General features: G+C 39.8%; 2 protein-coding genes across 5 annotated transcripts in view; one reads left to right on the plus strand and one right to left on the minus strand.

Moving 5' to 3' along the window:
• The first annotated feature begins 42 nt into the window (after positions 1 to 42).
• On the plus strand, positions 43 to 6,903 carry LOC147157110 (butyrophilin subfamily 1 member A1). Its single transcript, XM_086064128.1, has 10 exons — positions 43 to 210; positions 1,223 to 1,316; positions 1,397 to 1,495; positions 1,596 to 1,703; positions 2,533 to 2,691; positions 2,842 to 2,982; positions 3,083 to 3,134; positions 3,388 to 3,414; positions 5,429 to 5,455; positions 5,540 to 6,903. The coding sequence occupies exons 2-10, from the start codon at positions 1,254 to 1,256 to the stop codon at positions 6,097 to 6,099; spliced, it is 1,236 nt and encodes a 411-aa protein (XP_085920254.1). The 5' UTR covers positions 43 to 210; positions 1,223 to 1,253; the 3' UTR covers positions 6,100 to 6,903.
• A 531-nt stretch (positions 6,904 to 7,434) lies between these two features.
• The window catches only part of itgb4 (integrin, beta 4), a 34,665-nt gene continuing 14,231 nt past the window's right edge, over positions 7,435 to 27,868 (minus strand). For 2 of the 4 annotated variants that reach the window (XM_086064127.1, XM_086064124.1), the window contains exons 12-42: positions 27,700 to 27,776; positions 27,394 to 27,602; positions 27,213 to 27,316; positions 27,024 to 27,119; positions 25,816 to 25,948; positions 25,574 to 25,699; positions 25,335 to 25,453; positions 23,045 to 23,078; positions 22,766 to 22,960; positions 22,586 to 22,689; positions 22,445 to 22,503; positions 21,572 to 21,595; positions 21,339 to 21,487; positions 21,033 to 21,212; positions 20,791 to 20,939; positions 20,512 to 20,719; positions 20,107 to 20,424; positions 18,869 to 19,041; positions 18,592 to 18,772; positions 18,366 to 18,503; positions 17,552 to 17,734; positions 17,335 to 17,463; positions 13,624 to 13,785; positions 12,928 to 13,092; positions 12,523 to 12,657; positions 10,857 to 11,006; positions 10,395 to 10,583; positions 10,165 to 10,320; positions 9,898 to 10,062; positions 9,432 to 9,566; positions 7,435 to 8,559 (exon numbers count right to left, since the gene is read on the minus strand). In XM_086064127.1, the coding sequence (XP_085920253.1) occupies positions 8,429 to 8,559; positions 9,432 to 9,566; positions 9,898 to 10,062; positions 10,165 to 10,320; positions 10,395 to 10,583; positions 10,857 to 11,006; positions 12,523 to 12,657; positions 12,928 to 13,092; positions 13,624 to 13,785; positions 17,335 to 17,463; positions 17,552 to 17,734; positions 18,366 to 18,503; positions 18,592 to 18,772; positions 18,869 to 19,041; positions 20,107 to 20,424; positions 20,512 to 20,719; positions 20,791 to 20,939; positions 21,033 to 21,212; positions 21,339 to 21,487; positions 21,572 to 21,595; positions 22,445 to 22,503; positions 22,586 to 22,689; positions 22,766 to 22,960; positions 23,045 to 23,078; positions 25,335 to 25,453; positions 25,574 to 25,699; positions 25,816 to 25,948; positions 27,024 to 27,119; positions 27,213 to 27,316; positions 27,394 to 27,602; positions 27,700 to 27,776 (4,476 nt within the window). In that variant the 3' untranslated portion in view covers positions 7,435 to 8,428. The remainder of the gene's footprint in view (positions 8,560 to 9,431; positions 9,567 to 9,897; positions 10,063 to 10,164; positions 10,321 to 10,394; positions 10,584 to 10,856; positions 11,007 to 12,522; positions 12,658 to 12,927; positions 13,093 to 13,623; positions 13,786 to 17,334; positions 17,464 to 17,551; positions 17,735 to 18,365; positions 18,504 to 18,591; positions 18,773 to 18,868; positions 19,042 to 20,106; positions 20,425 to 20,511; positions 20,720 to 20,790; positions 20,940 to 21,032; positions 21,213 to 21,338; positions 21,488 to 21,571; positions 21,596 to 22,444; positions 22,504 to 22,585; positions 22,690 to 22,765; positions 22,961 to 23,044; positions 23,079 to 25,334; positions 25,454 to 25,573; positions 25,700 to 25,815; positions 25,949 to 27,023; positions 27,120 to 27,212; positions 27,317 to 27,393; positions 27,603 to 27,699; positions 27,777 to 27,868) is intronic. The other 2 variants (XM_086064125.1, XM_086064126.1) reach the window with 2 other exon arrangements.

Here is a 27,868-nt window from a genome sequence, read left to right on the forward strand (position 1 = left end):
TATAGCGCCCCGTAGCGGTTATGATAGCAACCTGCAGTCCAGTGTCGTCCAGGACGAACAAAGCGCCCAAAGGCTCATTCGCTCCTGACTCAGTCCAAGTGCTCACAGGTCTCGGAAGCAAGGATGCGCTAAATTAGTCGGAGTTAGAAGAAAACACCACCGCGGACACATTGCAAAGTTATTAGTAAGGAGCATTTCTCTCTCTCGAAGGTCAGTACCTTAAATATGAAACTATTCTATAACTGTTCTCAATCATTGTTGTTAATACTGCTGCTCTGCACGTGTCAGTGCACGTTTCGTTGTTATATTTACCTTGTCTCCATTTCGATTTAGCACTATAGTGTAGTGAGAATAGCTATACATCCTTTTGTACCTATCAGCAATTTTGTGCATGTTGTTGTTGTGACGTCGTTAGACTAGTTACTATCACTGTTTTGAGTTGCAGAGGTGGTTTTATATGGAAAGTAAAGTACCTGGGTTTGTCCAGCAACAACACACGAGTGATAATCCTGGATTCCCTCTAATCTTTCAGCACCTTGGCTGCACATGGCTCCCTGACACTTGCTCAGCACAAATAAATAAAAACGGGACTCATTGTGAGGTGTAAAAGTACCGTAATTTGCATTAAAATATATATATATATATATATATATATATATATATTATTTTTAAAATTACAAACACACCTTCACTAATTGTTGCTGTTTTGGGGGAACCTGGAATTTATTGAGACAATTTGTATTCATTTTCAAATTCAATAGATCCCTAATGTGCTCCTCACAGCTCTAGTTACATTTTTAGAATGTACGTATTGTTTGTAATAGCTCCTATCTATCCATCCATCCATCCATCCATCCATCCATCTATCCAGACTATTGGAAGAAAAGTAAACCCTCTGAGTTGAGATTGCTAATTTGACAGCTCCTGCAACTGCAGCAACACTTCTGACTGTCTCCTGTTATTTTTTCCCTTGAATATCACCCACGTGTCATAATGTGTATTTTAGTGGGAGTCCTCTTCTCGCCTCTTCCTCCCCTCATATACCTGCTAATGTGCTCAGTGTGGACGCAGCAATGTGCTAAAAATCCTGCAGTGCTCCACTCGCACTCTCTTTCCTCTTATAAATTACATCGCATTGATTTGTGTGGGCGATGCGAGCCGAGTCAGCCTCCTCGCAAGGGTGAGTGCCAGTCCCCTCAAGCTTTTTATTATCGCTCCACAGGACTCAAGCCTCCAATTTTAAATCTGCCAGCATGATGAAAGAATGCCTGCAATTCCTCATTGAACCGGCCAAAAAGCTCAAGAGCCGACTCAAGGTATGGCATTGAATTTTTGCTGAATCGGAACGACAGTTTCCTCCAAAATGCGCTTTAATCTGCTTTTTTCTTGGCTGCAGGAGTCCCGCAAACGAGTGAGGCTGGAAAAAAAAGAGCAGCTGGTGGAAAGTCAGTTATTTATCATGGAGCTGGCCCGTGAACTCAGCAAGATTTGCCAGGTAACCTCCCCTTCTCTTTCCTAGGTGTCCAACTTTGCACTTACAATACTGATAAATTGCCTTCCTAATCATGAGTCTCTGTTTTGTGCTTCTTATTTAGAGGTCCAACATTCTCCAACATATATGGGCCAGTGAGGACGTCTGGCCAGCCAGCTTGTGTCGGGACTTTATTGTGGAGTGGGCCGCTGTGCTGGAGAGGAAAGTGCAGGTACAAGTACACTAAACAGTTAACCTAGTGTTATAAACGAGTTTGAAATGAATGTGTGTCAAAGGACAAAACAACAAGGGACAAAAACTACTTTCTGGTTCATGTAAAATAACATTAAACAGGAAGTAAACCCAAAAAGGTTCTTTAAAATGAGTTCTATGCAGCTCTACTTGTCTAAACATGATATTGTGATTAATATTGTGTGTTTGGAATATGAATTAAGCAGCAAAATCCACCTGTTTTGATCCATCTCACGGGGCGGCCATTTTGCCACTTTGCTGTTGACTGAAAATGACATCACAGTTGTTCAGGGCTCGGGTAGCGATCAATCACGGCTCAGCTTGCGAATGTCACATGACCAGAGGTGGCAAATCCAGGTCCAGAAAGTAAAAAAAAAAAAAAACTCCCACAGTTTGGTTTTAGCCCCAGGTGCTAGCTAGCGAGCTCTCTAGCTAGCCCCCCGGGTGCTCGTTTACCTGCTAGGTAGCTAGCTAGCTAGCACAAGGGGCTAAAACCAAACTGTGGGAGGTTTTTTTTTGTTTTTTTTACTTTCTTTACCTGGATTTGCTACCTCTGCACATAACCAAACTCAGAAAACAGGTGAGCTGTGATTGGTCGTTACCTGAGCAACTGTGGTGTCATTTTTAGTCGACAGCAAAGTGGCAAAATGGCCGCCCCCTTGAGATGGGAAATTAAGCAACGGACTGAACCATAACTGCATAATGATTTTAGTTGATTTTTAAAACCCACACATGGTGAAAAAAATAAAAAATCATAAATTTAACAGTGTGTGCTGGTCTAATAAACTGAACTTTTATCTCTTGTGCAGCTAAAAGTCAGCCTGTCAGACTGCCACTACCCAAGGTCGGAGAAGAGGGACTGGAGGGGTCACCTCCTTTGCATCCTGGAAGCTGGAGGGGAGTGTGATATGGGGCCTCACAAAAGAGTCATCATGGAGTGGACACGGGAAATTAAAAGCAGGCCTCAGGTGAGAATGCTGCTTACGTGCCGATTAAAGTCTGACCCAGTCTGAGAAAGATGATTACGATAAAGCTGCTCTTGACAGTCATCCTCATCATACTTAGGCCATCATCAGAAAGCCTCAAGTGAACGTTCAAAGTCTAATCTTTTATTATAGCCCACTGTGTGGCCTGGTGAGCCGGTGCTGATGATGCTGGATGATTTGGAGTTCCAGTGGAAGAGGGGCCGTCTGCCCAACCTGCTCCCCGCTTTGGAGCTTGTCATGCTGGTCGTGATGAATGCAGACAGCACTGTCAAGGTCCTGAACTAACGGATTTACTATAATAAACGTCAAAAGGAATATAACTAACTAGCTAAGGTACAACAACAGTGTTATTGATTGTCCTTTTGTTGTTCAGGAGGATGTGCCAAAAGAATGGCTGGTCAGAAAGCAGAGAAACCACAACATGGGTGAGATGTGTTCTTATCTACCAAAGTAAACATTTAAATGTGATCATATTTACCATTAGTGCATGAATGAGCACTATAGTCAATGAAGGAGTCAGGTCAGCAGTGGAAAAACAGCCTGAGTGAGTGAGTGAGTGAGTGAGTCACTGCTCGTCAGGCTAATCATCATCAATAAAGAATTAGAAAGAAATGCATTGAAGCAGGTTGGACTTTTTGCAAGATGGCTGAAGCATGTTTTTTCTCCTCCATTTTTCAGATGCTGTCCACTACATCCCCCATGGTGGTAAGCAGAAGTGATAGATTAGTGTGAAACTGACAAACTTGCTTAACTTTCTTACTAGAGCACTTTAACAACCACCATTGCTATAACAACTACTACTACTACTAACTAACGGCATGTGGGTAAAAAGTAACTAATTTATCATACTACTAACTCAGATTTGCCGAGTTTCCAGAGTAACTAACCAAATCAATAAATGTAGGTACAAAATTGTTAGATGCTGTGAGGCAAAACCAAGGCCAGAGAAGTTGCAGAGAAAACAGGAGTGGACAGTTTGTTCACGAAGTAAGTAGCAACCAAAAGTAATTTTACTCAGGGAACAAAACTAGAAACAAAGTATCAACAGAAAGTCACCTTACTCCGGGCAGAATACTGGACAACAAAATAGCAACAGAAAATCACCTTATTCAGGGAAAGACTCATAAAAAGAGAAAACCAAAAACCGGATGACAAAAAACTCTCAGAATCTGGCGCGTGGCAGGAGGATGCAGGCAGCAACGTGGCGAGACACCGTGACCATTATTACCAAGGAATCTTTTGCTGCGGAACAATGGGAGACACTAGTTAAATAAGCAGCTAGCTAATCAAAACAAATGAGTTTCAGGTGTGGAGACAAGACTCTGCCTGCGATGTCGCCCCCCACCTCCTGCCTCGCTCCAGCACTGCAGAGAGGCAAAAAACAGAACCATAACAAAAGTAAAAAACATTTTAAGGTACAAGGATACTAACTAACGAACTAACTAACTAACTAACGTTGTGGACTTTACAGTAGTTGGGCGAGATCAATCAAACAGTCTGGAAAACAATTTGTCTTTTGTGTTTCTTTTTATTTGAAGCTTCAAATATACACAACAAGTATTACAGAGCAGTCTACAAGAAGTGAGCTGTGAGAGTGTGCGCAATAAAATATCATGGGAAGATTCTTTATGCAGCCTGGTTAGGTTTTGGGAGGAGAAAAGGAGGGTCAGCCTGACAGGAAAGCAAGCAGTCTGTTGCAAGCAGGCTTATCAGTCAAAGTCACTCCACTATTGCTTCATGTACAAGAAGTGAAAAGCCCATTGTTAAAGAAAATACAGGTATCCACAATACAGTATAAACTTAGGTTAATAGGTGCTAAATTATTTTCCATAACACTAACTAACTAACTAACTAACTAAGGGTACAAAAGTACTCATTAACTAACTAACTAACAAAAGTAAAGTAATAGTAGTAATAGTAAAGTACCTGTACTAACAAGCTAACTATTGAGCAACAGCACAAAGGAAACCTAAGCCGTCTAACACCACAATTAGATGGTTACTGCAAATGTGATTCCTCCCATGAGTCCCACCTAATATTAAATAAAAAATATTTAATAATAAAAAATAATACAAATAAAATCTGTAGTTTAATATGAACTCCAATAATTAACTGTCTTGAAAAAAATATTTCAGGAAGTAGCCAATAGTCTTAAGAATGCACATATAGTATATTAGGGGTGTGAATTGCCTAGTACCTGGCGATTCGATTTGTATCATGATTCATGGGTCATGATTCGATACCGATTAATCCCGATACAAATCTATAAATTGATTATTGCAAAAAAAAATTTTTAACTCAAATTTAGAAATTACTAATCAGTAAACTTGTACACGTACACTGTAAGATTTGTATGAAAATGTATTTATTTATCTTATAAACTGTGAGCCACTGCATTTAACAAACAGGTTGCCGTCTGTTTCATGTCTGAACAGCAATGAAATAAAATAGTAAGGCTTAATGTTCCATTAATATAACATTCTTCCATGCTTAATGTGTAAATCCTAACCCTAAGTAAGACGTTTTGTGGAATATTCCCATAAAAAAATCTATGTTTAAAAATCGATTCGGCTACATATCGAATTGATTCGAGAATTGCGCGCTGTAATAACGCAATATATTGCCGAATCGATTTTTTCCAACAGTATACAGTAAAACAAAAAAATGAATATTCTTAGTAGATCATGTCTTAATGATGTTATTTGTTTGTTGTTTACAGTGTGGAACTGGATCGGTGAGGCCTCAGGTGTGTAAGTCTTCTTGAACTAGTATCATGTCAGAGCAGAGTTGGAGTTTACTAATATTGAGTTGTGGTCCAATGTCACCACAGAGGACGTGATCCTGGACCCGGAATCAGCCAACCCGGACCTTCTGATCTCCACCGATGAAAAGAGCATGCGATGCGGCCTGGAGCGCCGCGACGTCCCGTGTTGCAACAGCCGCTTTGACGGCTGGTGGTGCGCCGCCGCTCAGGAGGGCTTCGCCTCCGGACGTCACTACTGGGAGGTGGAGGTGGGCCAACGGGACTGGCGGCTGGGCATGGCCAAGGCTTCCGCCGTGAGGCGGGGTTTCCGCTCTCTCAACACAGACACGGGTTACCTGACCCTCCGCCTGGAGAGGGGCAAGGATCTAAAAGCCTTGACGGTGCCCGCCACTTCGCTGCCTCTGGCGCTGGCGCCCAGGAAAGTTGGCGTCTACCTGGACTACCAGCAGGGCCAGTTGTCCTTTTATGACGTCGACAAGCGCTCGCACGTGTACACCTTCAACGACAAGTTCACAGAGGAACTTGTCCCCATATTTGGGACTGTGGAGGTGCTTAACGACTTGGTGATCAGGCCAGCTGGGTTCAAACAACGCTGCTTCTGTCCTGGACCGTGCCTCTGGAATTAAACTGCACCATATCACACAACGCTTTTGTTAGGGTTTGAGAAAGTGGCTGACTATGTATTTGCTACGTGGGTCTTTGGTGGGGATTTAAAACCAAAACCATCAAAAACGCATTAGAGTGGAAGGACAAAACCCTGCTGTGAACCGCAATAATCCACAAGTCATTGAAGCCCCCATAAAGAATTAAAATTGCCTACAGACAAAACACTCATTTTGTCTATGAGAAAATCCTCAACTCACTTCAACATGGTTCTTGGGCACCAAGATGTCATAAGATTGTGGCAAATCACTACTTTTGTCAATTATGTTTCCTTGGCACCAAACTACTACTTTTATTGCTTTTGCCTGAGCACAAAACAGCGAATCAGCTAATTTTTTACTTAAATAGTTTTATGAATGCATCCCCCTAAATAGATATATTATTACCTGTAGATGCCACAAGATTGTGGCAAACCACTACTTTTGTCTAAATAAAACTCCATAATTCAACTTTTTGCTTCCTTGGGACCAAGATGCCACAAGATGTGCCAAAGTAATTCTTTTATTTTGTGAATAGTTTAGTTTTCCAGCAAATAATACAGGATAAATAAATAAAAATAGCAATGAATAAATGTACATTACTGTGCAGCAAACATAATCTGGAACACTTCTGAATCAATATTCATCTTATAACATGAAAAAAACGTGTAAACAAAATAATCATACAAAGCAGAGATGCTGGTTATTAAATCTATTAATTTGTGCTGAAGTTGGCTGTAAAAAGTTTGTTTTTCTGACCAAGAGAATAAAAAAATGTGATGTTATCAAGTGCTTGTGTTTGAAAATTTTGGGGTGAAAAACTAATGAAGCTTCGTGAAGCACTTGTGAGATTTTTGGATTCCTCTATATGGCAGTCTTGGTTTAAGTTAAAGATGCAGTAGACAATTTTAATGCAATTCTATTGCACGAACCTTTATATTTAAACCAAGAGAACCATCGAGAGGAGTAAAAAAATATGGCAAGTGCTTCATGAAGCTTCATTTTCCCATCACTAAATCTGTCAATAGAAAGGCTATTTATGAAGTATTTGAGAGTTTAGCCATTTTTAAATATGTTGTATTTCTTTAGTACACGGATCTTGACAAACATGCTGACTCAAGGCAAAACAGAAGTGTAATTGTGCTTTTCCCAAAGCTGCTTTGAAAAAAAAGTGCAAGCCAAAGACTTGCATGTGCACAGAATTTCATGTAATAAGTTGAATTCTGCTTCGCTTGCTCGTTTGCTGAGTGTTTTTGCATCACTCTACCAATGCTGCCCCCCCCCCCCACCACATCAATAAATAACCCAAATACAACAACGTATTTAAGAAGATCTTTATTAAGTGCAATAGATCTGACATACAAAAAGCACTTAGGCAAGCGCATCTGTGTAAAAGTGATATATTGAATTTTCGTTGAAAATTAATCAATTTTTCCAAGTCAGGCCCATCATCAAATGTTGTAAAAGCAAAAATATAGAATGTAGATGCAGTAAAGCTTGACTATATTTGTGCACTATAGCAAATACAATCTTGATGTCCTATACGCATTTCCTCCAAATGAACAGCTCTTAATGCATTAAAACAAAAATGCAACAGTAGTATAAAGTTAAAGTACTATATATCATACATTGAGTATAAAACATCTTACAAAATGTGAAACCATTTAACTTGCTTTAAAATAGATTTATATTTGGCACGTTTGTCTATTTCTTTATGCCCCGTTGGATTTTTCTATTTTTTTGCACAACACTCCCTTAATGTGCCACAATTTGCTCAGTCACTTACAAATAAAACCATTTGAGGCAAATAATAAATGTTCGGAATTAAAAGCATTCACAACAAATAGTTATTGTGCTTCTCTAAATATGTTAACCTGGCATTGTCATGGAATGTTATGGAGACACAACAGGATTTACCAGACTGGGATTGCAAGGGCGTAGTGTCAATCTGGATTAACCACGCTCAGATTACCTGCCTGGTTTAGATACGCTGTGTGTGTGTGTGTGTGTGTGTGAAGTGAAGTTGTTTACTAGAGACAAACGAAAAAAGAGTAAAAGATGAATCTCAGGAAACGAGTGGTCAAAGTTTGTAACAGACGCGCAAAATGGCATATTTGCCATCTTTTTTTTTAATGTATTTTTTTTTTACCACTATAGTAGTTTTGGTACCACAATCTCACACATGCATAATCATGAATACATCCTGTACATCAAGCACGTATGAGCTCTCGCCACTCTTTTTAAAAGAGAATCTGAAATATTTGGACTATTTAGAATGCAAATCGAGGCAAAATGAAAACATGAACACGTTCTTTTAGGACTCATAAAACATTTTCTTTGTGACGGTGGTCCCACCCATGACGCTCCTCTGGACCACTTCCTTGGTGACTTGGCGGGTCATCATGCCGCTGGATTCTGTGTGTTGCGTGGACATCATCATTCCGTCTGGTAGACAAGAGAAGAGAGAATATGAAAGGGAAAAACTCTTGGAAAGTAAGAGAAGAAAGTCATAACAGCAAAAAGTCCAGTGCTGAATTGACTCCCAGAGAGTTGATATTAACACTTTTTCAGAGTTTTTATGCTGTTGCTCCACACCCTCCAGAGTTAATGGCGCCCATTTGTCTCTCTCAAATTGGAAAAGTGCAGTTAATCAAACACTCTGTGGAGTTAATCCCACTCTATTTTTTTTTTCCTGGAGAATCCCACTCTAAGTGACCAACTCTGGACAGTATTTAACATTACACTTTGTGGGAGTTTAAATTAACTCCCATAAATTTAACTGCGGAATTTTTAAAGTCCAGTGCTGAAATTATTCCCCCAGAGTTGATTTTAACACTTTTTCAGAGTTTCTATGCAGTTGCTCCACACCCTCCAGAGTTAATGGCGCCAATTATCTCTCTCAAATTGGAAAAGTGCAATTAATCAAACACTCTCTGGAGTTAATCTCACTGTAGGTGATCAACTCTGGACACTATTTAACATGACACTTTGCGGGAGTTAAAATTAAATCCCATAGATTTAACTCTGGAATTTTAACAAATTCAATTCAATTCAATTAAAAAAAATTGTTTTAAGAGAGCGATGATGACGACGACATGTTGACTCGGGATGTCTGCCGAATGAATAATACTGAGCTCTCATAAAAAAAAAAATTGACACTACAATTTTTTATTTTAGCGATTGTGCTATTAGGCTAAGGCTAATGCTAACTAATGACGAGTCAGTATTCTGTTAGTTCGGTTATTCATCTTTGGAACCATCTCTGAAGTCGTTAACTTTCGGGTCAGATGACTACGAAGCGCTGCTTCCATTTGTACCTGAGAAGTATGGGTCGTTGATCATGGTGCGCGAGATGTTGCTCATGGTGCTGACATCAGTCGGCATGTCGAAAACTTCCCTCCTTGTCATGGATTGATTATTGAACTGAGACAAAGCCCCTGTAGACAAAGCCCCTGTAAGGAAATTTTGCAGATGTACGTATTGTTAGGTATTGTAAAATACTGCATTAAAATGACATATCGTCGCTGCTATGTGAAAAACACTTATGTCCATTTTGGGCATTTTAACATTTGTATTTATGTTTTTGGCCTCCCAAAAAATAAAAAATAAATTAAAAAAATGGACATGAGTGTTTTTCACACAGCAGCGAATTTTTGGAATACCCCCCAAATTATTATTTTTTAATGACAAAAAGGGACATACGTGTTTTTCACATAGCAGCAACAAATTGTTGTGTTTAATAACAAAAACAAACATTTGCCGTTCTTAGTGAAAAACTTTTACCTCCATCTTGAGACTCAATCGTGATGATGCCCTCCCTTTCGGGGCCGAAGCCCTGAGTGGTCTGAGCCTGAACTTTGAACTTGTAAGGGATGTTCTCGGTCAGGTTGGGAACAGTCAGCCGGGTCTCAGCGCTGTCCCCGCTCACCTGGAAGGAACGCGTGTCACCTGGACGACACAAGGGTTAGATCAGATAGGAATGAAAAACAAAATGGAGGTATTTAGTTGAATGCATTGTTTGATGCTAATGATCATAAACGAGAGCCTCACCTCCTCCGTGAAGCTGCTCGCAGGTGACCACGTAGCCGAGAATGTCTCCGTTGGGCTTCCTGGGTTTCTCCCAACTGAGCTGCAAGGAATCGGGGCTGAGAGCCGTAAATACGAGGGGACCCGGCGCACTCGGGGTGCTCAAGGTGAACGGAGAGCCTGCCAGAAAATAATAGAGAATGAGAACCAGACTGTACACGGCAGTAGCCGTTCCAAAAAGTGATGACGAGAACCTGGCATGGGACAGAGGGGACTCTTGGGGTCGACGGCGGACTCGATGGTGATGACGCCCTCCCTTTCCGGGCCCCAGCCTTCTTGGCTCTGAGCCTTCACCTTAAACAGGTACGAGTGGTTGGGCAGAAGATCTTGGATGATCACAGAGTTGTCCGCCGGGTTGGTCACATTGATGCGCTTCATTTCACCTAGGAGAGATGTAACATAGTTAAGCGAATAACCATGTTTACATGTTTTGATGACAAGTATGTGAATGCTTTGTTAATTGGTATGACTCGTGTGGAATAAAAAAATAAAAATATTCCAGGCTTTGCTAATAAATTAGTTTTGAGGGGATATACTAAATTCGTACGAACCAATTTTACCAGGAAAAAAAACATGCTTGGAAAAAAATTGTGGGCATGTTAAGGCCCATAAAAAATAAATAAAAAATTAACCTAACTACAGAAGGCCACCCTCACCTCCATTGAGCGGCTGGTAGAGCACGCAATAGCCCAGGATGTCCTTCTCGCAGTGGGGCTCCTGCCAGCTGACTTTCAGGGCAGTGGGACCCAGAGCTGAAAACACCAGTCGGCTGGGGGTGTCGGGGACCCCTGGGGTGAGTCTTGCATCTGATGAGAGACGGAGGTCAGTTTTGGGGATGTGGTTAAGACACATGCAAAATTGAATAAGAGCCGAGAAAAGATTTTGCCTTTGCAAAAACAATCATCTAATTTCAGTTTAGATGGACTATTTAGGCTGCAGAATCAAATTATTTTGCCATTTCCAATGTTGGTCCAGTCTGCATCAGGAGTAGCAGTGCCACACTACCAGCACTTTAAGCTTCCTATATGTATTTTACGTTTAACAAAGAGCAGTGAGGAAAATATAATAATAATAATAATGTTGGTTTATAGGGCAGTTAGCAAAATGTTGAGTTGGCTAGAAGACTACGATTTTATTATTAGTTTCAAGTAGACTTGTGTTGTCTGTGTAATTCATAAATCTGTATATATTATATTTCCCTTGAAAGATTAACTGGAATAAAGGCAGAGCGGAGTTTGCCACCGTAATGTAGTTACTAAATAAGCTAACAGTTAGCCTAGTTTCTTGTACTGTATTTCTTCTTCTACGCTTTCTTCTTGTTTGTGTTTTTTGACTGTCTGGATTCCTTGTGGCGCCATGCTGCCTCCTAAAGGTCCGTTTTGGGATTACATCAGACATTGTGTTTTTGTTGTTGTTTGTTTTTCCTTTTTAAATTTTTTTTTTTTACCAACAATAGCTTTTATTTCAACCAATGTCACAATACAACGCACAAACAATTTATTATTGGGGGAGGAATCTCGCATATGCATACGTGCTTTGCTGGTCATGTAGATGAGTACCGATTCTTTTCTCGTCATGTGTGGGGTCTCTCATATTTAAACGTTATTTTAAGATATTAACAATCGGTATATGTGCGTGGACACATATCGCTGCCGTCGGGCCAAACCTTGTATGTATAAAATGGTCACTTTTAAGGAGATCCCAAAAATGACATGTTTGTTCAACAATTGCATCGTCAGAGCGTAAATCATTTTTTTCAAATAAATGACAGCCATGTTTGGACTGAACAAAAGTAGCCTATAGATTTTTGAAAAAATATGAAATTTGCCAAATTGTGACTTTTGAGGTTTTGGCCGATATATAGCAATAGATGGTTAGTATTTTAACAGATTAACAGGTTTCAGGATATTATTGAAATTTGCAGTATGCAGCCTACCCTACATTTGAGACCTAAATGATTCATACGCTAGCCAAAAGTGGGAACAATTTTTGTTTTGTTTTTTAAATCAATATTTTTTGTTTGCTGTGTTGCTTTTCCAGCCGCAAGATTCCATTCAACAGACAAAGAAAAATGAATCAAAATAGTGCCTATTGTATGAATAATATTTTTAGTCTTTACTGTGAGTGTTTAAAAAAAAAAAAGTTAGCATTTTACATGACATTACAAATAACTGCAAATACCTTTCTGTTGCAAAATTGTCCACAATTATCTCAATAACAGCAGAATGTTGGATATCAAACAACAAGAAATCTATGTTGAGCTTTGGAGAGGAGAGCAGGGAATAAACGGCAGCCTTCATGCTTTACATGCGCCACACTTACCCTGAAGCACCCTGTCCAAATTATACAGAGCCTCGTTGACCTCGGAAGACTGAGTCCTGACCCTGGGACCCTGAGACAGGCTGTAGCTGAACTGGCTCTGAGAGGTACTCTGCGACCCAGGGAAGCCGTACACACCTAATGGCACATCGAGCGGAGAGGCGGAAAGGAGGAGGATGCAGAGGACAGGAGAGGTAAACAGTGGAGCGTTAAGGCGAGGGGGCAGAAAAAGAAAGAGCGATAGTCAGCATAGCTCCTGCAAAAACTCTTCATAAGCCTGCTATGCAACCAACAGCACCAAGCTTGTTAACATGCATCCTGTTCCAAGACATTTGGCTCATGCGCTTACGTAAACTGCTTGGTCTCGGCCTGTACTTCAAATTCAACCGCTGCTAATGTTACCTATACCTGGAAAGTTGCTCGACACATCTCCCATGACGATCGAGTCTCGGATGTTTTCATCTGCGTAACCCCTCTCTGAGCGCTTCCTCATGATGACGTCCGTTGTGTGCATTCCACCCATTCCGCCCATTCCGCCCATTCCGCCCATCATATCTGTTCTATGAGGGCTTCCTGTTGGAATAGAGGAGAGTTAAAGTGGAAGTCAACCTTAACCGTTTCTTGACAAATGACAAAATATGTTATATGTGACCTCACGGGTCTAAACATGACATTCTGATTAATATTACATTTGTAGAATATGAGATGTGAAGCAAAATACGAGCCAATTTTATCCATCTCAAGGGGCGGCCATTTTGCCACTTGCTGTCGACTGAAGATGACATCACAGTTGCTCAGGCAACAACCAATCACAGCTCACCAGTTTTCTGAAGCTGCACTGTGATTGGTTGTTACCTGAGACGTGAGCAACTGCAATGTCATTTTCAGTCGACAGCAAGTGGCAAAATTGCCGCCAACTGAGATGAATAAAAATGGCTGGATTTTGCTGATTAACTCATATTCCACTAACGCAATAGTAAACAGCACAAAATGCATAAATGAGTTTTTGGGACCATGGCAATATTTAAAATAGAACGCTTTTATACGCTTTTGGGAACAAATGAGTTAAACTAGATCTTGTGAGCTTCAATCAAGGTGTCTTACCTGACATGTAGTTGGTAGTTGTTTCTGTGGTGAAGGAGCCGCCGCCGCCCCTGTAGTTGGAGTTGAAAGAGGACATCGGAGTGGAGGATGTGGACAAGTTGCGTGTGACAGGACCGCCTGGGAAGAGGAAGTTCTGGTCCCACTTGCCATTCATCATGTAATCTGTGAAATTGTCAGCAGACAGATTGATGTGATGTCAGCTGTTAGCATTCTGATCCAATAATGCAAATAAACTAGACAAAGTGCAATTTCTGCAGAAATTGCGTGGGAATGCTGAAAAGCGGAATGCTATCAGCTGAATGCTAAGATTTGAATGCATGTGCTTGTGAAGTAAATTGAAAGATAAATTGCTAAAGTACTAAAACGTGGTACAAGTGGGGTTTGAACCCAGGTACTCTGTGTTGGAAGGCAATTGCTCTAAGCACTGAGCTAACGTGTCATGCTTGAAATCATGGCTAATGGCATCTGATGCTGAAAGCTAGCAGCATTTAATCGTTTCAATGAAATCAAGCATTTTTTGATACGTTAGTCAGGTGGTATACATGTATATGATTAGCATAATGGCCATGGATATATTTGCAATGTATAGAGGAACGTGGGATTCAAACCCGCAACCACCGGGTTAGTGGACAATGTACTTTATCAACTGCGCCACTGAGCAGTATCAGACTGGTGGTAATGATGATAAGTTGTATATATCAAAGTGGGCGTGGAAAGTGGGACTTTCGATGTCTGTCCCATTGAAAATGAATGAGGAAAAGTTTACATTAAATTGTGCAAATACTATAAGTAATGTGAAATCAGACGATATATACCCCGGGAGGCGTGAATTTTTCAAGCAAGTCTAAATCTAATGCAATGTGGTAATTGTAGCTTTAAAACGATAACAATTTTGATTGACGCTGTCAGAGAGGTTGTAGGATCTCCAGGTTTGATTTGTTTTTACCTCCAACCACTAGGGGGCGATGTGTTTTTGTTTGTTCACCTGAGCCATGAGCAGGTGGCCATGTAGTAGTTAACACATTCACTCCCAGCCATTTTCACTGAAGCAACCCCCTTTGCACCCAGCTGTTTTACTGGATTTTGACTGATTTTGCAACACCCACAGAATATTGTGTTTTGTTGCTATGAAAACATGGACCTACCAACAGAAAGATTAGAGTCTCTTTCATCAGGAAAAAGTACATTTGTATCTGTTTCCGTTTTGCAGCAATTAGCATTAGAATATAGCTAAATTAATCATTATTCACAAACCTGTTGAAAACACTCGGAAAAAGAGCTTGTTACAACATGGCCCTGGTTGATCTCTTATACTCTGCTGCCACTTGCTGGCCGTTTTTTGTAATAAGTACCATTGCTTTAAGCAACCTCTTCATATCATAAGCTGTGTCAAAAGCTTTTGCATGCTCGAGCTTAACAAACAAATAAAAAAACTTATACGTACATTTTTGGGAGTGAATGACAAAGTATTAAAAACGTATTTATATGTTTTTGAGTTTGAATGGGTTAATTGGGGTACCACTAGCGGACAGGCATTACTGATTGGGAAAGCAACAATTTTTGATGGGTGTTGTCTTTTGGCGTTTATGTTGTCACTTTTGATAGTTGTGACAATCCCCTACACGGGTATTCATTTGACAATATGTTGATTTTTCCAAATTCTTCACCACTCTCCTGCTCCACATCTTACCTGCCCGGCTAACATCAATCGTCACGTAACATGGTGGCTCGTTCCGGGGACAAGCAAATCTGAATCTGACTGTCTACTCGTGTATGTAAATGCTGGTGCTTTGCATATTTCCAAACAGCTTCAATGAAGTTGAAAGAAATAGTGCCATTGTTGAAGATTCCCTGTAGTGAGGGTAATGTCGAAAATCCAGACCTGCAAGCTGCCCCAAAACTACTACTTTCCGACTGGGATGTGAGAGGACAGACAGAGGCAGGTGTGTGGGGTACTTGAAGGGGTAATTCTGCTTCTGATCATCAACTGGAAGGTGGTGCAGTTGATGCCAGTGCTCGGGTCGGTACCAAGTTGGGGACAAAGGCTGAAGCTCGCAATGGAAGGGTATCAAAAAATTTCTGGCAAGACCAATACTGAGGGTAGAGGGAAATTTTGGCATGGCGACTGCCTGTCTGCTGCTCTTCACCTGGCACGGGTGTTTGTGTGACGTTGGGGTATGGGGCCTCATCTGTGCTCGTCTCTGTGTCTGTGCTGAGCCGACTGTTGGGGATGACGTCCACTCGCTGTGTCCATGACACCTTTCGGAGATCCAGTTTGGACCCCACCAACTTGACATACTTCCAGCCTTGCAAATTGAAGTGATGAGGGGAGGGGGAGAAGCAAGCAAGTGGAGGACGGTAGGCAAAACTGTTCAGTGCTTTGCGTAATTATGAGGCTGATGACGTATGATATAGATGGAGATGCCTTGCTTTCTATGGTGTAAAATAAAGAGAAATGTTTCCGATATTTTTTTGCCTTTCTCATGCATCTAAATAGTCATCAAAATAGTAGAAACACGTCTAGGGTGTGCAGTGCAGTTCCACAACACTACACTTGAGATTGGATATAAATATTGATAGATTAATACCACTTTGACAGCGTCAATCAAAACCCAAAATTATTATAAACTCGTTTATGGATTAGACTGAAATAGGATGCCTAATTTTGTGGTTTTGAATGAACAGTTGCTATATGTATTCTACACCAAAGACAAGTATTTTGCTAAATGTGCAGCCATTGAAAGTAAAGGGATATAAAGCTTATCAACCGGGCCGACTATCGGTGCAGATATTTGCCATTTTGACAAATATCGGCATCTGCCTTTTTACTCATCTGGAGGCTGATAAAGCTGGCATCTCACTCAGCGGTGAATGCTTGCGGTTGAAGCGTATTTTGGGTTTTCATCGGGATTTGTAAGATGCTCACAGACAGACTTGCTGCAAAGAAATTTTGAACATGTTGAGACAAATTTTCGCTGTCTGCAAGGTCTTTTGAAAACCTTTATAAACCCTGACGAAAATCCAAAATTAGCCACATTCGCATGCATTTGTCGATCAGTGTGATACAGCGAACTTTTCATTTATTTATTTATTTAAATGTCCACTTTACTTTATAAAAGATCATGCTGACACTCGGAGCTTTACACTTTTTGTTAAAGTTAAGAAATTATGTAGAATTTTTGGAAAGGTTTATCTACTGTAGATTTTTTTTTTTTTTTTTTAGCATTTTCAACAAAGCTGTTTGTCTCTATATATTTAAAATTAAAAGAAAAACCTTCTAAGTGTTGAAAATTTGAAAAGTAGTTTTAACAAATTTTTTATTTTGACACTAATATTTTCTCTTTTATTGCAAATGCTTTATCGCTACCGGCCCTAAAAAACATATTGGCCTATAACTAATTGAGAACCACGGAAAGTTGACTTGTTGCGCAAAAAGCATACGGAAGCTGACTGGGCTTTACCATATAGACGTAATTCATTCCTATTGCAGATAAGAAGATGCATTGGAAAATGTGTAGAAAAAATGGATGGATGGGAAGAGCAGAGTTGTCCAGTTTAGCTTGCGGCTGGGGTGTGATACCACAATACATATGTATTATGTCCTCATTTGGTTGGCTCTACAATCTACAATCTCTCTTTTTTTGCTTACTTCTTATATCATTATCAGTGTCTTTGAATGGGCTGTTTGCAGTTTGGACTCTGGCTACCCACCATCACCAGAAACGCTGGGCGTCTTGGACCCTGCGGGAGACTTCAGCACCTCGTTGCTGTACATCAGATAGCTGTCATACTCGTCTCCTGCTTCGGCATCCACAATGGGGACATCTGGAATGATGGGAACTAGAAAACAGACAGATATGCTGATGTAGGTTCTATGTTCAGAAAAGCAAAAAAGGCTCGGGAGCAGATGGGTCGAATGGTGACTAACTGGACAGAGGTCTCGCAGGCTGTGATGCCAAGTTGATGGTCGCGTCTTTGTAGGGGCCCCAACCGACTGCGTTCTTGGCACGGACCTTGTACTGATAGGTCTGGGCACTCACAAGATTTTCAATCAAGAGCATTCGCTTCTTTGGGTTGTCGATCTTCACCTTCTTGGCTGCACCAACTTGCTCTGTTGATGAGAAGATGACAAAGATGCAATATGATGACAAAGACAAAATACAAAAACACACACATCTTAATGAATTTCCATCACACTAGTGTTTATCTTTAAACCAATAACACCATTGAGGAGTAAAAAAAATATCTCAGGTGCTTCATGAAGCTTCATGAAGCTTTATTTCCCCCAATCACTAGCTCATCTGATTCAGAAAATTGAACACTAAAAACAGTTGGGTCAAAAGTAACCCAATTATGGATAAAAAAATGGACTGATCTATGTTATGGATCAATTTGACCCAACTTTCTGGTTTGTTTCATACAAAATGACCCAATTTTTTGACCCAAGTAAAGCATCTAACCAATATTTATGAGCTGTTTTACACTAAAAGACCCAATTCTTGACTCAAAGTGGTGTCAAATTGACCCAAGTAGAGGATTGGTCCATTTTTGACCCCACTGTTTTTAGAGTGAAGGATGGATTCAGTCAAGTGAGGGTTCCGTGTGGGAAAATATATACATTATTGTCCAAATGGTTTAGTCCATTGAAGTATTGGGATCCAAGGGAGCTGCGGCGTACTAAGGCTTTCATCAATGTCATGTACTAACAGTATGTGCTTCGAAAAATCCAGTGGTTCTCTTACTCAGATCATCGTCGATGGGTGTGTAGATGACCTCATAAGCCGTGATGTTGCCGTTAGTCTCTGCAGGCTCGGCCCAACTGACCTGAGTGACTGTCGGGCTGATGACATTAAAGGCAAGTCGGCCCGGTTCACCCGGCACTGTAGGAAAACAGATATAATATTTGCACTCCGCTGCTCCCGATAACTGTTGACATCCAATAACCTTGTAGAGCACAGAAATGATTACCATCCTCCAGAGTCTGACACGAAACCATGTCTGTATCATTGCCATCTCCCAACGCATTGTAGGCAGACACTCGCATCTCATAGTCACAATAGGGATACAGGTTGGTTAGCTCAGCGTGAGAAGTCTTAACATCTAAGACCTGAGCATCTTTCTCTGGGTCGCCGTAGATCCAATATTTCACCTAAAAACACACACACAAACAAAAGGTACATTTAAGAAACATTGGGTGCTAGGTAGATGAAATGATTAGAATCAAACTTCTGTTCATTTGATGCACCTTGTACCCCAAGGGGTTACCGGGTGGCGGGTCCCAGTTGAGGCGGATGCTTCTGGGTCCAGTTGCTTTGGCCTTAGGGTTTCCAGGAGCAAGAAGGCGACCACCAGGCGTGATATTTTTGGGAGATACAAAACCTTTCTGCTGCATCATGGACATCTCAGGAGATCTTGGACCTACAGGAGGTGAAGAAAAATGTATCAATTTAAACATTTTACAGCAAATATCTGTAACTACTACAAGACCAAGGGTTAGCAACCTTTACTAGTATAAAGAGTCATTTTAGGCCCAATAAATAATAGTAAATCTGTCTGGAGCTGCAAAACATTTGAAGATTGTAATAAAGGAAATAATGTGTTAGTGTTAGCCTAATGTACTGAGGGCTTAAAACTAATTAGAGCTGCACCAAAAAACAAAAAGAGGAGAGCAGCATCCAATATGTAAACATTCATTTTCTTCTACCTTTACTCTTCCGTTTTCTGGATTTTTGTTTATGTAATTTTTCAGACTTCGTTTTTCATACATTTTAGATTTTTCTCGTCTTTGTTTTCTGATATTTTTGGCAATTTTTTGCCTCTCTGTCCTTTTTTGAACATTTAATGGCTTTTTAATTTTTTTTATATATAATAAATCTTTGTTATCAATTTCCTGACATTTTTTGCAATTGTGTGGACATTTTATGGCAATTTGTGGGATTTCTTCTTTCATTTTTGGATACTTTATAGCTACTTTTTAAATGTTTTCTTTTCTGTCTGTCTTTTTTATTTTTTAAAGCAACTTTCTATCTTTTTGGGCAATTCCAAAGACATTTTAATGGTACTTTTCTGCCTTCTTTTGTTTTTTGATATTTTATTACTTTTACTTTTTTAACGTTTTCTTTTCTGTGTTTTTTTCTTTTTGAAAAAAAAATTAAATTCTGAAATTTTAGGCAATTTCATGGACATTTTATGGTACCGGTAATTTTCTGCTTTTCCTCTTATTTTTAGGGCATTTTATAGGTAATATTTAAAACTTTAGTCTCTCTTTTTCTGACAACTTAAAATGTGGATTTTTTGAGCATTTAATTATTATTTTTTTGTCTAAATCATTAATTTATTAAAATATTTTTTTATCTAAAAAATACAAATAAATATGTAAAAAAATTAAATAAATAAAGAATTTCTAAAAAAAAAATTTTTAGAGATCCACCAGGAACTACAGGAGCCGCAGGTTGCAGACCCTTGTGGTAGACCAAAACCAACCTCCTTCCACAACATTGACAATCGTGGTTTTCCTCTCTCCAACTGTGGCATTGCTGCTGGGATCCAAAAGCTCCAACTGGAAGCTGTCAGGCTGACCCAGAGCAGAGTGGCTTCTTGGGTCGATCACTATATTCTTCTCGGTCTCTCCAGGGTTAAACTTCAGAAGGCCGGAGAGGTCAAACCGTTGGCCCTTCTTTGTGCGCCATTTCACCGTAGCGGGGCCGTCCTGGTTGCGAGTGCGCACCACAGGGATGGTGTAATTTGGGTCAGATGTAGTGAAGTTCTGGGTGCCTTTCTTGAACATCATCACACTGGGCTCTGATTAATAATCAAACAAGCATCAGAACTTGAATACAGGCATCACTAACTTTGGGTAAAAGACTCTGGACAATTTAGCTTTTTTACCTGGTAGGTCAGCAATTGTGACGGTAGTTCTCGGGTAGCGGCCAAGCTTGGCACCCTGTCGTGGGTTACTGAGGTCCATGACGAACTGTTTGACCTGTTTGTCATCCAAGAGGGCATCTTTCTCACCCAGCTCCAGCAGACGAACCGGAACAGTCTTTTGGGTCTCACCAGGACCGTAAGTGAGATCACCATCCACAGTCACGTAATCCTGAAATAGATGCACGAGTTTCATGATTGTCTAATCAGTGGAGTATTGAACCAGCTAAAATGGATAATTACCTTTTTATCCTTTGCTGTGAGATCTCGTGTACGGTAGGAGACTTGTGTGCGTCCGTCCTCAATGATCTCTCTGCTAATTGGAATATTGGCGACCCCGTCCTGTCTGCTGTAGGTGTAGGCTGGCTGCAGAAAGGAGAACACACTGGAGGCTTGGGAGAGGAAGAAAAAAATGATGTTAGTGCAATCATCAGATTATATGTTATCATGTCATTGTTGTCATGACTTTCATTGTTTCTCCTGACCATGTTCTTTGATGATGGTGATGTTCACCAAGCGTTTCCCAATTTTGGCGATTCCAAGCGGCACATCTGTGGCCTCCACCAGCAGCTGTTTCTTGTCATCATCTTCTTCCTTAGCAAAAAGCGGCACATGAACATCCACCGACTCCACACCTTCTTGGAACTCTACAGCTCCTGCAGCCTCTGTGGAGGTAAAAGTAAATTAAAGTAAAAATCATTGACAATGTCATGTAAAGTACCAATATGTGCCATTTTTCCCCATCGCTCCCCTAAAGTTGTGAACTACGATATATACATTTTCCATCATACCTCTGTCCGTTGCGACAGTGTAATAGCCGGGCAACACTTTGAGATCGTTGAAGCGTCCCGATTGGACATTTCTCTCAGTCAGCCTGACAATATCAGGGTAGCTACTGCGAGGGGCAGAAAGGATGGTGTCCATGATGGTGTAGTCCTGCCTGGAGAACACACGGGGAGCAGGAATTAGACATTTGTGTGCTTTGGGACCACATAAATATTTACTGTATAAGTATGGATGGTACCTTTTTCCAGCATTTCTCTGTGTTCTGGAACAAAAAAAGAAGACAATAACATGAATGTGTATATTAGGGGTGTCAGGCGATAATTTTTTCAAAATTGTAATTAATCGCATGACTGCAATAGTTAACTCACAATTTAATCGCAAATTTTACATCTGTTCTAAATGTACAATAAAATGCCTACAACAAAATGTGTTTTCCCCTAAGTTTTCATACCCTTGTTGACTCAAGTGGAAACAAATGCTAAACTAATATAAATATGGCTGCATCTTTTAGTCATTAATTACAGTAATTTCATAATAATTAATAACATTTAGTTAAAAGTAAAAAGATGCCATTTTACTGTACTGTAAAAAAATGAGTGTGACATTGATTTGTGTTGAGGTCCTTTTTCTGCCACTAGATGGCATAATTGGATTTGCAAGACGTTGGTGACAGCTCAGTGCATTTTTTTGTTCATATTAAGAGCTATCTAATCTTTAACATGAAGTAACTCGTGCAATTCTGCACATTTTTAAAATTGCAAAATACAACTTGACCCCAGTCTCCACAAATATATGCATTATTTTTAAGTTTATTACTGCTAAATTTGGTTGTGGACGTGTCTGCTATGTTGCGACTGGAATTACCCCAGTACGGGCTTTCCAGCTAAGGGGCGGTCATTAAAACGTGCGTGAAAAAAATTTGTGGCGTTAAAGGAACTTTAAATTAACCCCAAATTAACGCATTCATTTTGACATTAATTTTGAGCTAGTGTATATATATATATATATATATATATATATATATATATATATATATATATATATATATATATATATATATATATATATATATATATATATATATAGTATAATCTTAGAAGTCACATCCTACCTAAATGAGGTCTTCTGCATTTTCTGGCCCCCAGGAATTTGTTTGTAGACCTCGTTAAGCTGGGGGAAAAAAAGCAAATATAGACCACAGTGAGACATATGTATCCACATGGATACCAATCCACTAAAGATGCCAACTCACATTATCCGTGACTTCTTTCCGAAGCTGTTCTGCATCCCTGGAGTCAGGACGAGACAAGTTCTCAGAAAACCGCCTATTAAGACGCAGGGAGATTGGATACTGAACTATAAGGGAAGAATAACAGAATTAGAAATCTTTAAGATGAAGTACAACAATTGTAAACATACAGTATACACTTACTGGTTTCTTTAGGGTTGGGCTTGACTAGAACCTGGGGGTGGTTGGGACTTCGGTGCACATTATCTGTAACCTTCCAGCGTACGACATCGGTCCCTTTGAGAGGGCCTGTCCTCGCCATTGGTGTATCCAGGTGGTCCGAGGTGAGCAGAGACTGGCGGAGAAGATACTCATCCTCCTTGAATCCAACCATGCGACCTAAAGAGAACATCAACTGCCACCTCAATATGCATCTAAGTGTAAGCATCGGAGATGAGAGGATTTATAAAGTTGACATCCTACCTTTTCTACAGCAAGGCAGCAGGGCAAGGCAGTTCTTCGGAGAGACATGATGAAAAGTCATTAGTTTCACTAGAACTGTAAAATGACAATATTGTATGTATTCTGATGTATATGAGCCAAGTTTGTATGTGTTGCTGCTCTGTGTTTTAAAGCAGCACTAATTTGAAGGCTTATAACCACTGTACAATCAATGCTAATTTACATAAAGTGTAGCCATCTAGGAGGTGTTTTGCATTACAGTTTATGTTAGCAATAAGCTAATAGGCTTTAGCTAGCAGACACAATTAAACCAAGGGTGTCAAACCTATATAAATATAGTGGCCACTTAAACACTAATTTGATCTAAAGTGGGCCAGACCAGTAGGTCCGTGGTCTAATAATGTAAAAATAACAACAGGTTAAAAATATTTCCTGTTTTTTGTTTGTTTTTATCTTATTCCAACATAATCTGAAAATGAGTACAACATTTTTGCATCAGATCCTGAGTAACAGACACATTTCAGAATGCCATTTAAGTGGTCGTCAGTGCACCCTGCAGTGGACAAAATCAGCAACAAAAGTTTATTTTAGTGAAAAGGTAAGTGAGAGGCCAGTTTTGGCCCGCGGGACATATGTTTGACACCACTGGGTTAAAACCTTTGGTGCTGATATATACAATGTTTAATTCTCTTTTGTTTACACTGCAAAAACTAAAATCTTAAGTAAGATATAAATTCTTAAATTGAACCTAAATTCGCTTATTTTGATTTGACAAGTTAATTTCACTTAAAATGAAATTGTCAGGCAAGATCATTGTGCTTATTTTAAGATACTTAGTACTTAATTATCTTATTTGATCAAGCAGTCTTGGCATTGAGTGTTAACAGCCAGTTTTAAGTACTGTGAGGATTAAAACAAGCATTGCCCACATTTTAAGATGACAATTAACCAACATCAAAGACCCTGAACTGGGGTTTCATAAGTTTTCTTATTTTAAAATTTTGCATAATCAAGTAATAAGATAAATGGAAAAAAATACAAATATACGAAAACAGACGAGTGCAATATGGTTAATTTCGTTATATTTACTAAGCTAATTTTTCCTTGCTTCAGTACCAGCTCAGTGGTCGAGTGGTAGAGTGCTTACCCTCAGACTTAAAGGTTGTGGGTTCAATTCCTGGGACCTGTTACCTCCCAGCTTGACACTCAGGCTAAGTTACCCGAGCATAAAAAATAATACTCATGTATTTTAAGGAAATAGTTCTTCTATTTATTACAGCTTGAAAAAAGTCGACATTACTTGTTTTTAGTCTGAAAATACTATATTCAAGACCACAGTGGTTGATATGCGGCTAGTATAATTTTCTTATTTTTCAAAATCTTACAGGTAAATTTAAGTCCAACTTTCTTGCAGATAATTTTGCTTATTTGAAGTAATAATTATAATTTTCTTATTTAAATTTTTTTTTTCTTAAATTTTCTGCAGTTCTTTTTGCAGTGTAATGTATCAGTTTCACAGTCAACTTTAACTGGGGGTGACAAACAGCTTGAAACAAGCTGGCTTCACTTCTTATGTGGCGAACTATGCACGCCAGAGATTGTGCATAACCGCTAAGGAATAGTTAAAAAAAAAAGTTTAAATAGGTTAAAAGTGTTTGGAGGTCTAAAACCATATATAACCCTGTGATAAATGGGGGTTCACTATATATATATTTTTATACCCATTTTTGTGTGTAAATGTACACTTTAAAATGTATTTGCTACCCAGCCGACAGACAGACTGACCAATGACAAACGCAAGTAAGACGCAAGAAATTCCCCATCTGTAGCCTTATTTAAGAGAATTGTTTGATGTATCAAAATCAGCACATTATGTTGTCAGGAACACATTTTAATCGCATAAAAGTTAGCCAATGCTAGATAGCAATGGGTTTAAAAAAATATATATATTTTAATTGTTGTCCCAAGATATCAAAGTTTGTATTGTATATAATTGATAATAATTTATAATTTTTACATTTGACTACTGTTGTACATTTCAGAGTTACTTACTTTAGTAAAGGAGTTGACCTTTGTCAAAGTAAATAAATAAATAATAATAAAATTCTTACTTTTACCAGAGGTTGGTTTTTTTCCCCCCTCACAAGTATCTAAACTTAAGTACAGTTCGTGAGTACTTAGCCATCTCCTTGTAAAAGTGAAGAACCAAGATTTTGGTAAACTCGTATTCAACCCTTGATTAGTGATTCATTGATTTAGGTGCGGCTGAAAACTTTTGTCCATACTGTTAATAACAGTATTATTTTCTTACCTGGCAGCAGGTTTTGCAGCAGGCACAGTATTTCCAGCAGCAGAGCAACAAAAGTGCCAGCAGTAACAAGAGGAACAAGAGGAGAGGGAGCAGCCAAAGGAGGCTGGCAGCCGGACAATCTGGAGAAATGTCCAAAAAGTAGACAAACAATCAGCGATACGACAATTATACAAAGCGCTTATACACTTGCTATCATGACTTCTTTTGTTTTTTTGTAGTGAAATAAACTTTGAGATTACCTTTCTTCTTCAGCACCTGGACCTCCAAGTCTTTAGATGCTAGAGTTCTGGGGTTTTCTACCGTGTAGTGGTATGTGCAGTCGTCATCCTCGTCACGGAAACTGCACTTTTCAAGCACCTTCTCCGCTGTAACCACATACATTTTACATCTAACTAATTACAGGCGTGGTGACAAACTCTAATAGCAATCATGACCTTAACAAAGGGCGACTGCGTGTTTGCAAAACAATCATTTCCAGCACCTTCTTTGAGTTCGTCCACCATGATGACTCTGAAAGGACACTTGGCACATTCCTCCTTGTCCTTCTTCTCTCCTGTCTTCCAAGCCTGACACTGAGCACAACTTCGTGTGGCCTCACACACACCGAGCTGAGCCTGAGCAGACCAGGACCAGAGTTTAAAAATGGCAAAAATGTACATTATGACAAAATGAATGTCTAAAAGCAGTATTAAATTTGACATTATATTTATCCTAAGGAAAAACGATATGATCTCAAAAATATCTAACCAATACATGAATATAAATTACACTCTAAAAACCCAATTATGGGTAAAAAATGGACAGATCCTCTACTTGGGTCAATTTGACCGAACTTTGGGTCAAAAACTGGGCCTGTTTCTATAAAACAACCCAGAAAGTTGGGTCAGATCCTCTACTTGGGTTAATTTGACCCAATTTGGGGTCATAAATTGGGCCAGTTTGTATAAAATAACCCAGAAAATTGGGTTAGATCGTCTACTTGGGTCAATTTGACCCAACTTTGGGTCAGAAATGGAGTGGTTTTCTATAAAACAACCCAGAAAGTTGTGTCAAATCCTCTTCTTGGGTTAATTTGGGCCAGTTTGGAAAAACAACCCAGAGATTTGGGTCAAATCCTCTTCTTGGGTTAATTTGGGCCAGTTTGGAAAAACAACCCAGAAATTTGGGTCAGATCGTCTACTTGGGTCAGTTTGACCCATCTTTGGGTAAAAATGTTGGTGGTTTTCTATAAAACAACCCATAAAGTTGTGTCAAATCCTCTTCTTGGGTTAATTTGGGCCAGTTTGGAAAAACAACCCAGAAATTTGGGTCAGATCCTCTACTTGGGTCAATTTAAACCAACTCTCTAGGTTGTTTTGCACCGCACCGCCACCCCCCCAAAATGATCATTTTGTATATAACAACCCATAAAGTTGGGTCAGATCCTCTACTTGGGTTAACTTGACCCAACTTTGGGTCAAAAATTGGGTCATTCTGTATAGAACAATCCAGAACATTGGGTCAAATTGACCAATAAAGTGGATTGGTCCATTTTTGCATCCGGAATGGGGTTACTTTTGACTCAACTGTTTTTAGAGTACTGTATGTGACCCACAAAGATAAAAACTGCTCGCAGATGTACTGCAGTCTAACTTGCTTTGCATAAAACCACCCATAGATTAAAGATACGGACACATGATGTCTAGGTACCTGGAAATTTGGCTCACAGGTTGACGTCATCTCAAGACCAGATGTTTGACACTGACAAAGACCGCAAACACATTTAGCACGCCCATTGCACAAACCCTGAAAAAGTTAAAACAACAGTAAGACGTCCATTTAAGACACATAGAATGATGAATGAAATGAAAATACATGCAGGCAATAGTTCTAACTGACCCCCTTGCTGTCCAGACAGGTCTGGTTGCTCTTGGGACATTCACAGGCATTTCCTTCCCAGCCATCAGAACACACACAGCGGCCCATAATACAGGAGCCACGGTCTGATTGGATTAAAGAGCAAAATAACGGTTATGCAAACAAAATATTTTTTGGGGTTAAAGATGACTAAAAGATGTACCATTGCAGAGGAAGCCTCCAAATCGCGGACACTGGGTTCGATCATACTGGCAGTAAGGTCCTTCAAACTGGTCAGGGTTGTAGCACACACAGGTTCCGCACTCCAAGCAATCCCCGCGACCCGAACAAGGTTCTGTGGATCCTGGCCCGATACACAGGCGGGTGTCGAGGGCTGAAGCACTAGCTGAGCAGTTACAGAATGTACCCAACCTGAACCGAACATCAAAACAGAACAAAGACACATTGAGTTTGGAATTGTTGTTAATCGGGTAAAAACAAGAAAATATATGGTGTCTGCCTCCCTCACCATCCATCATAGCATTGACACTTCCCACACACAAGGTCTCCTTTGCCATTGCATCTGGGTGCGTTAGGGATGGCAGTCTGGAGGACAAAGGCGCAATAAAAACTAGGATAAAGGGGCAAGTCCCGTCATCAGAATCATTTGAGAACTCTTGAAAGGGAAAGTCAACCCC

Source organism: Leptonotus elevatus, chromosome 20, assembly GCF_054856555.1.
Source record: "Leptonotus elevatus isolate MCC_2025b chromosome 20, RoL_Lele_1.0, whole genome shotgun sequence".
In the NCBI taxonomy this organism is placed as follows: Eukaryota; Metazoa; Chordata; class Actinopteri; order Syngnathiformes; family Syngnathidae; genus Leptonotus; species Leptonotus elevatus.

Bases quoted from the DNA above. Each gene is read 5' to 3' on its own strand.
- LOC147157110 (XM_086064128.1), top strand. From the start codon at position 1,254: ATGATGAAAGAATGCCTGCAATTCCTCATTGAACCGGCCAAAAAGCTC. The intron at 1,496-1,595 runs GTAACCTCCCCT...CTTCTTATTTAG, and splicing joins AACTCAGCAAGATTTGCCAG to AGGTCCAACATTCTCCAACA. The intron at 5,456-5,539 runs GTGTGTAAGTCT...ATGTCACCACAG, and splicing joins CTGGATCGGTGAGGCCTCAG to AGGACGTGATCCTGGACCCG.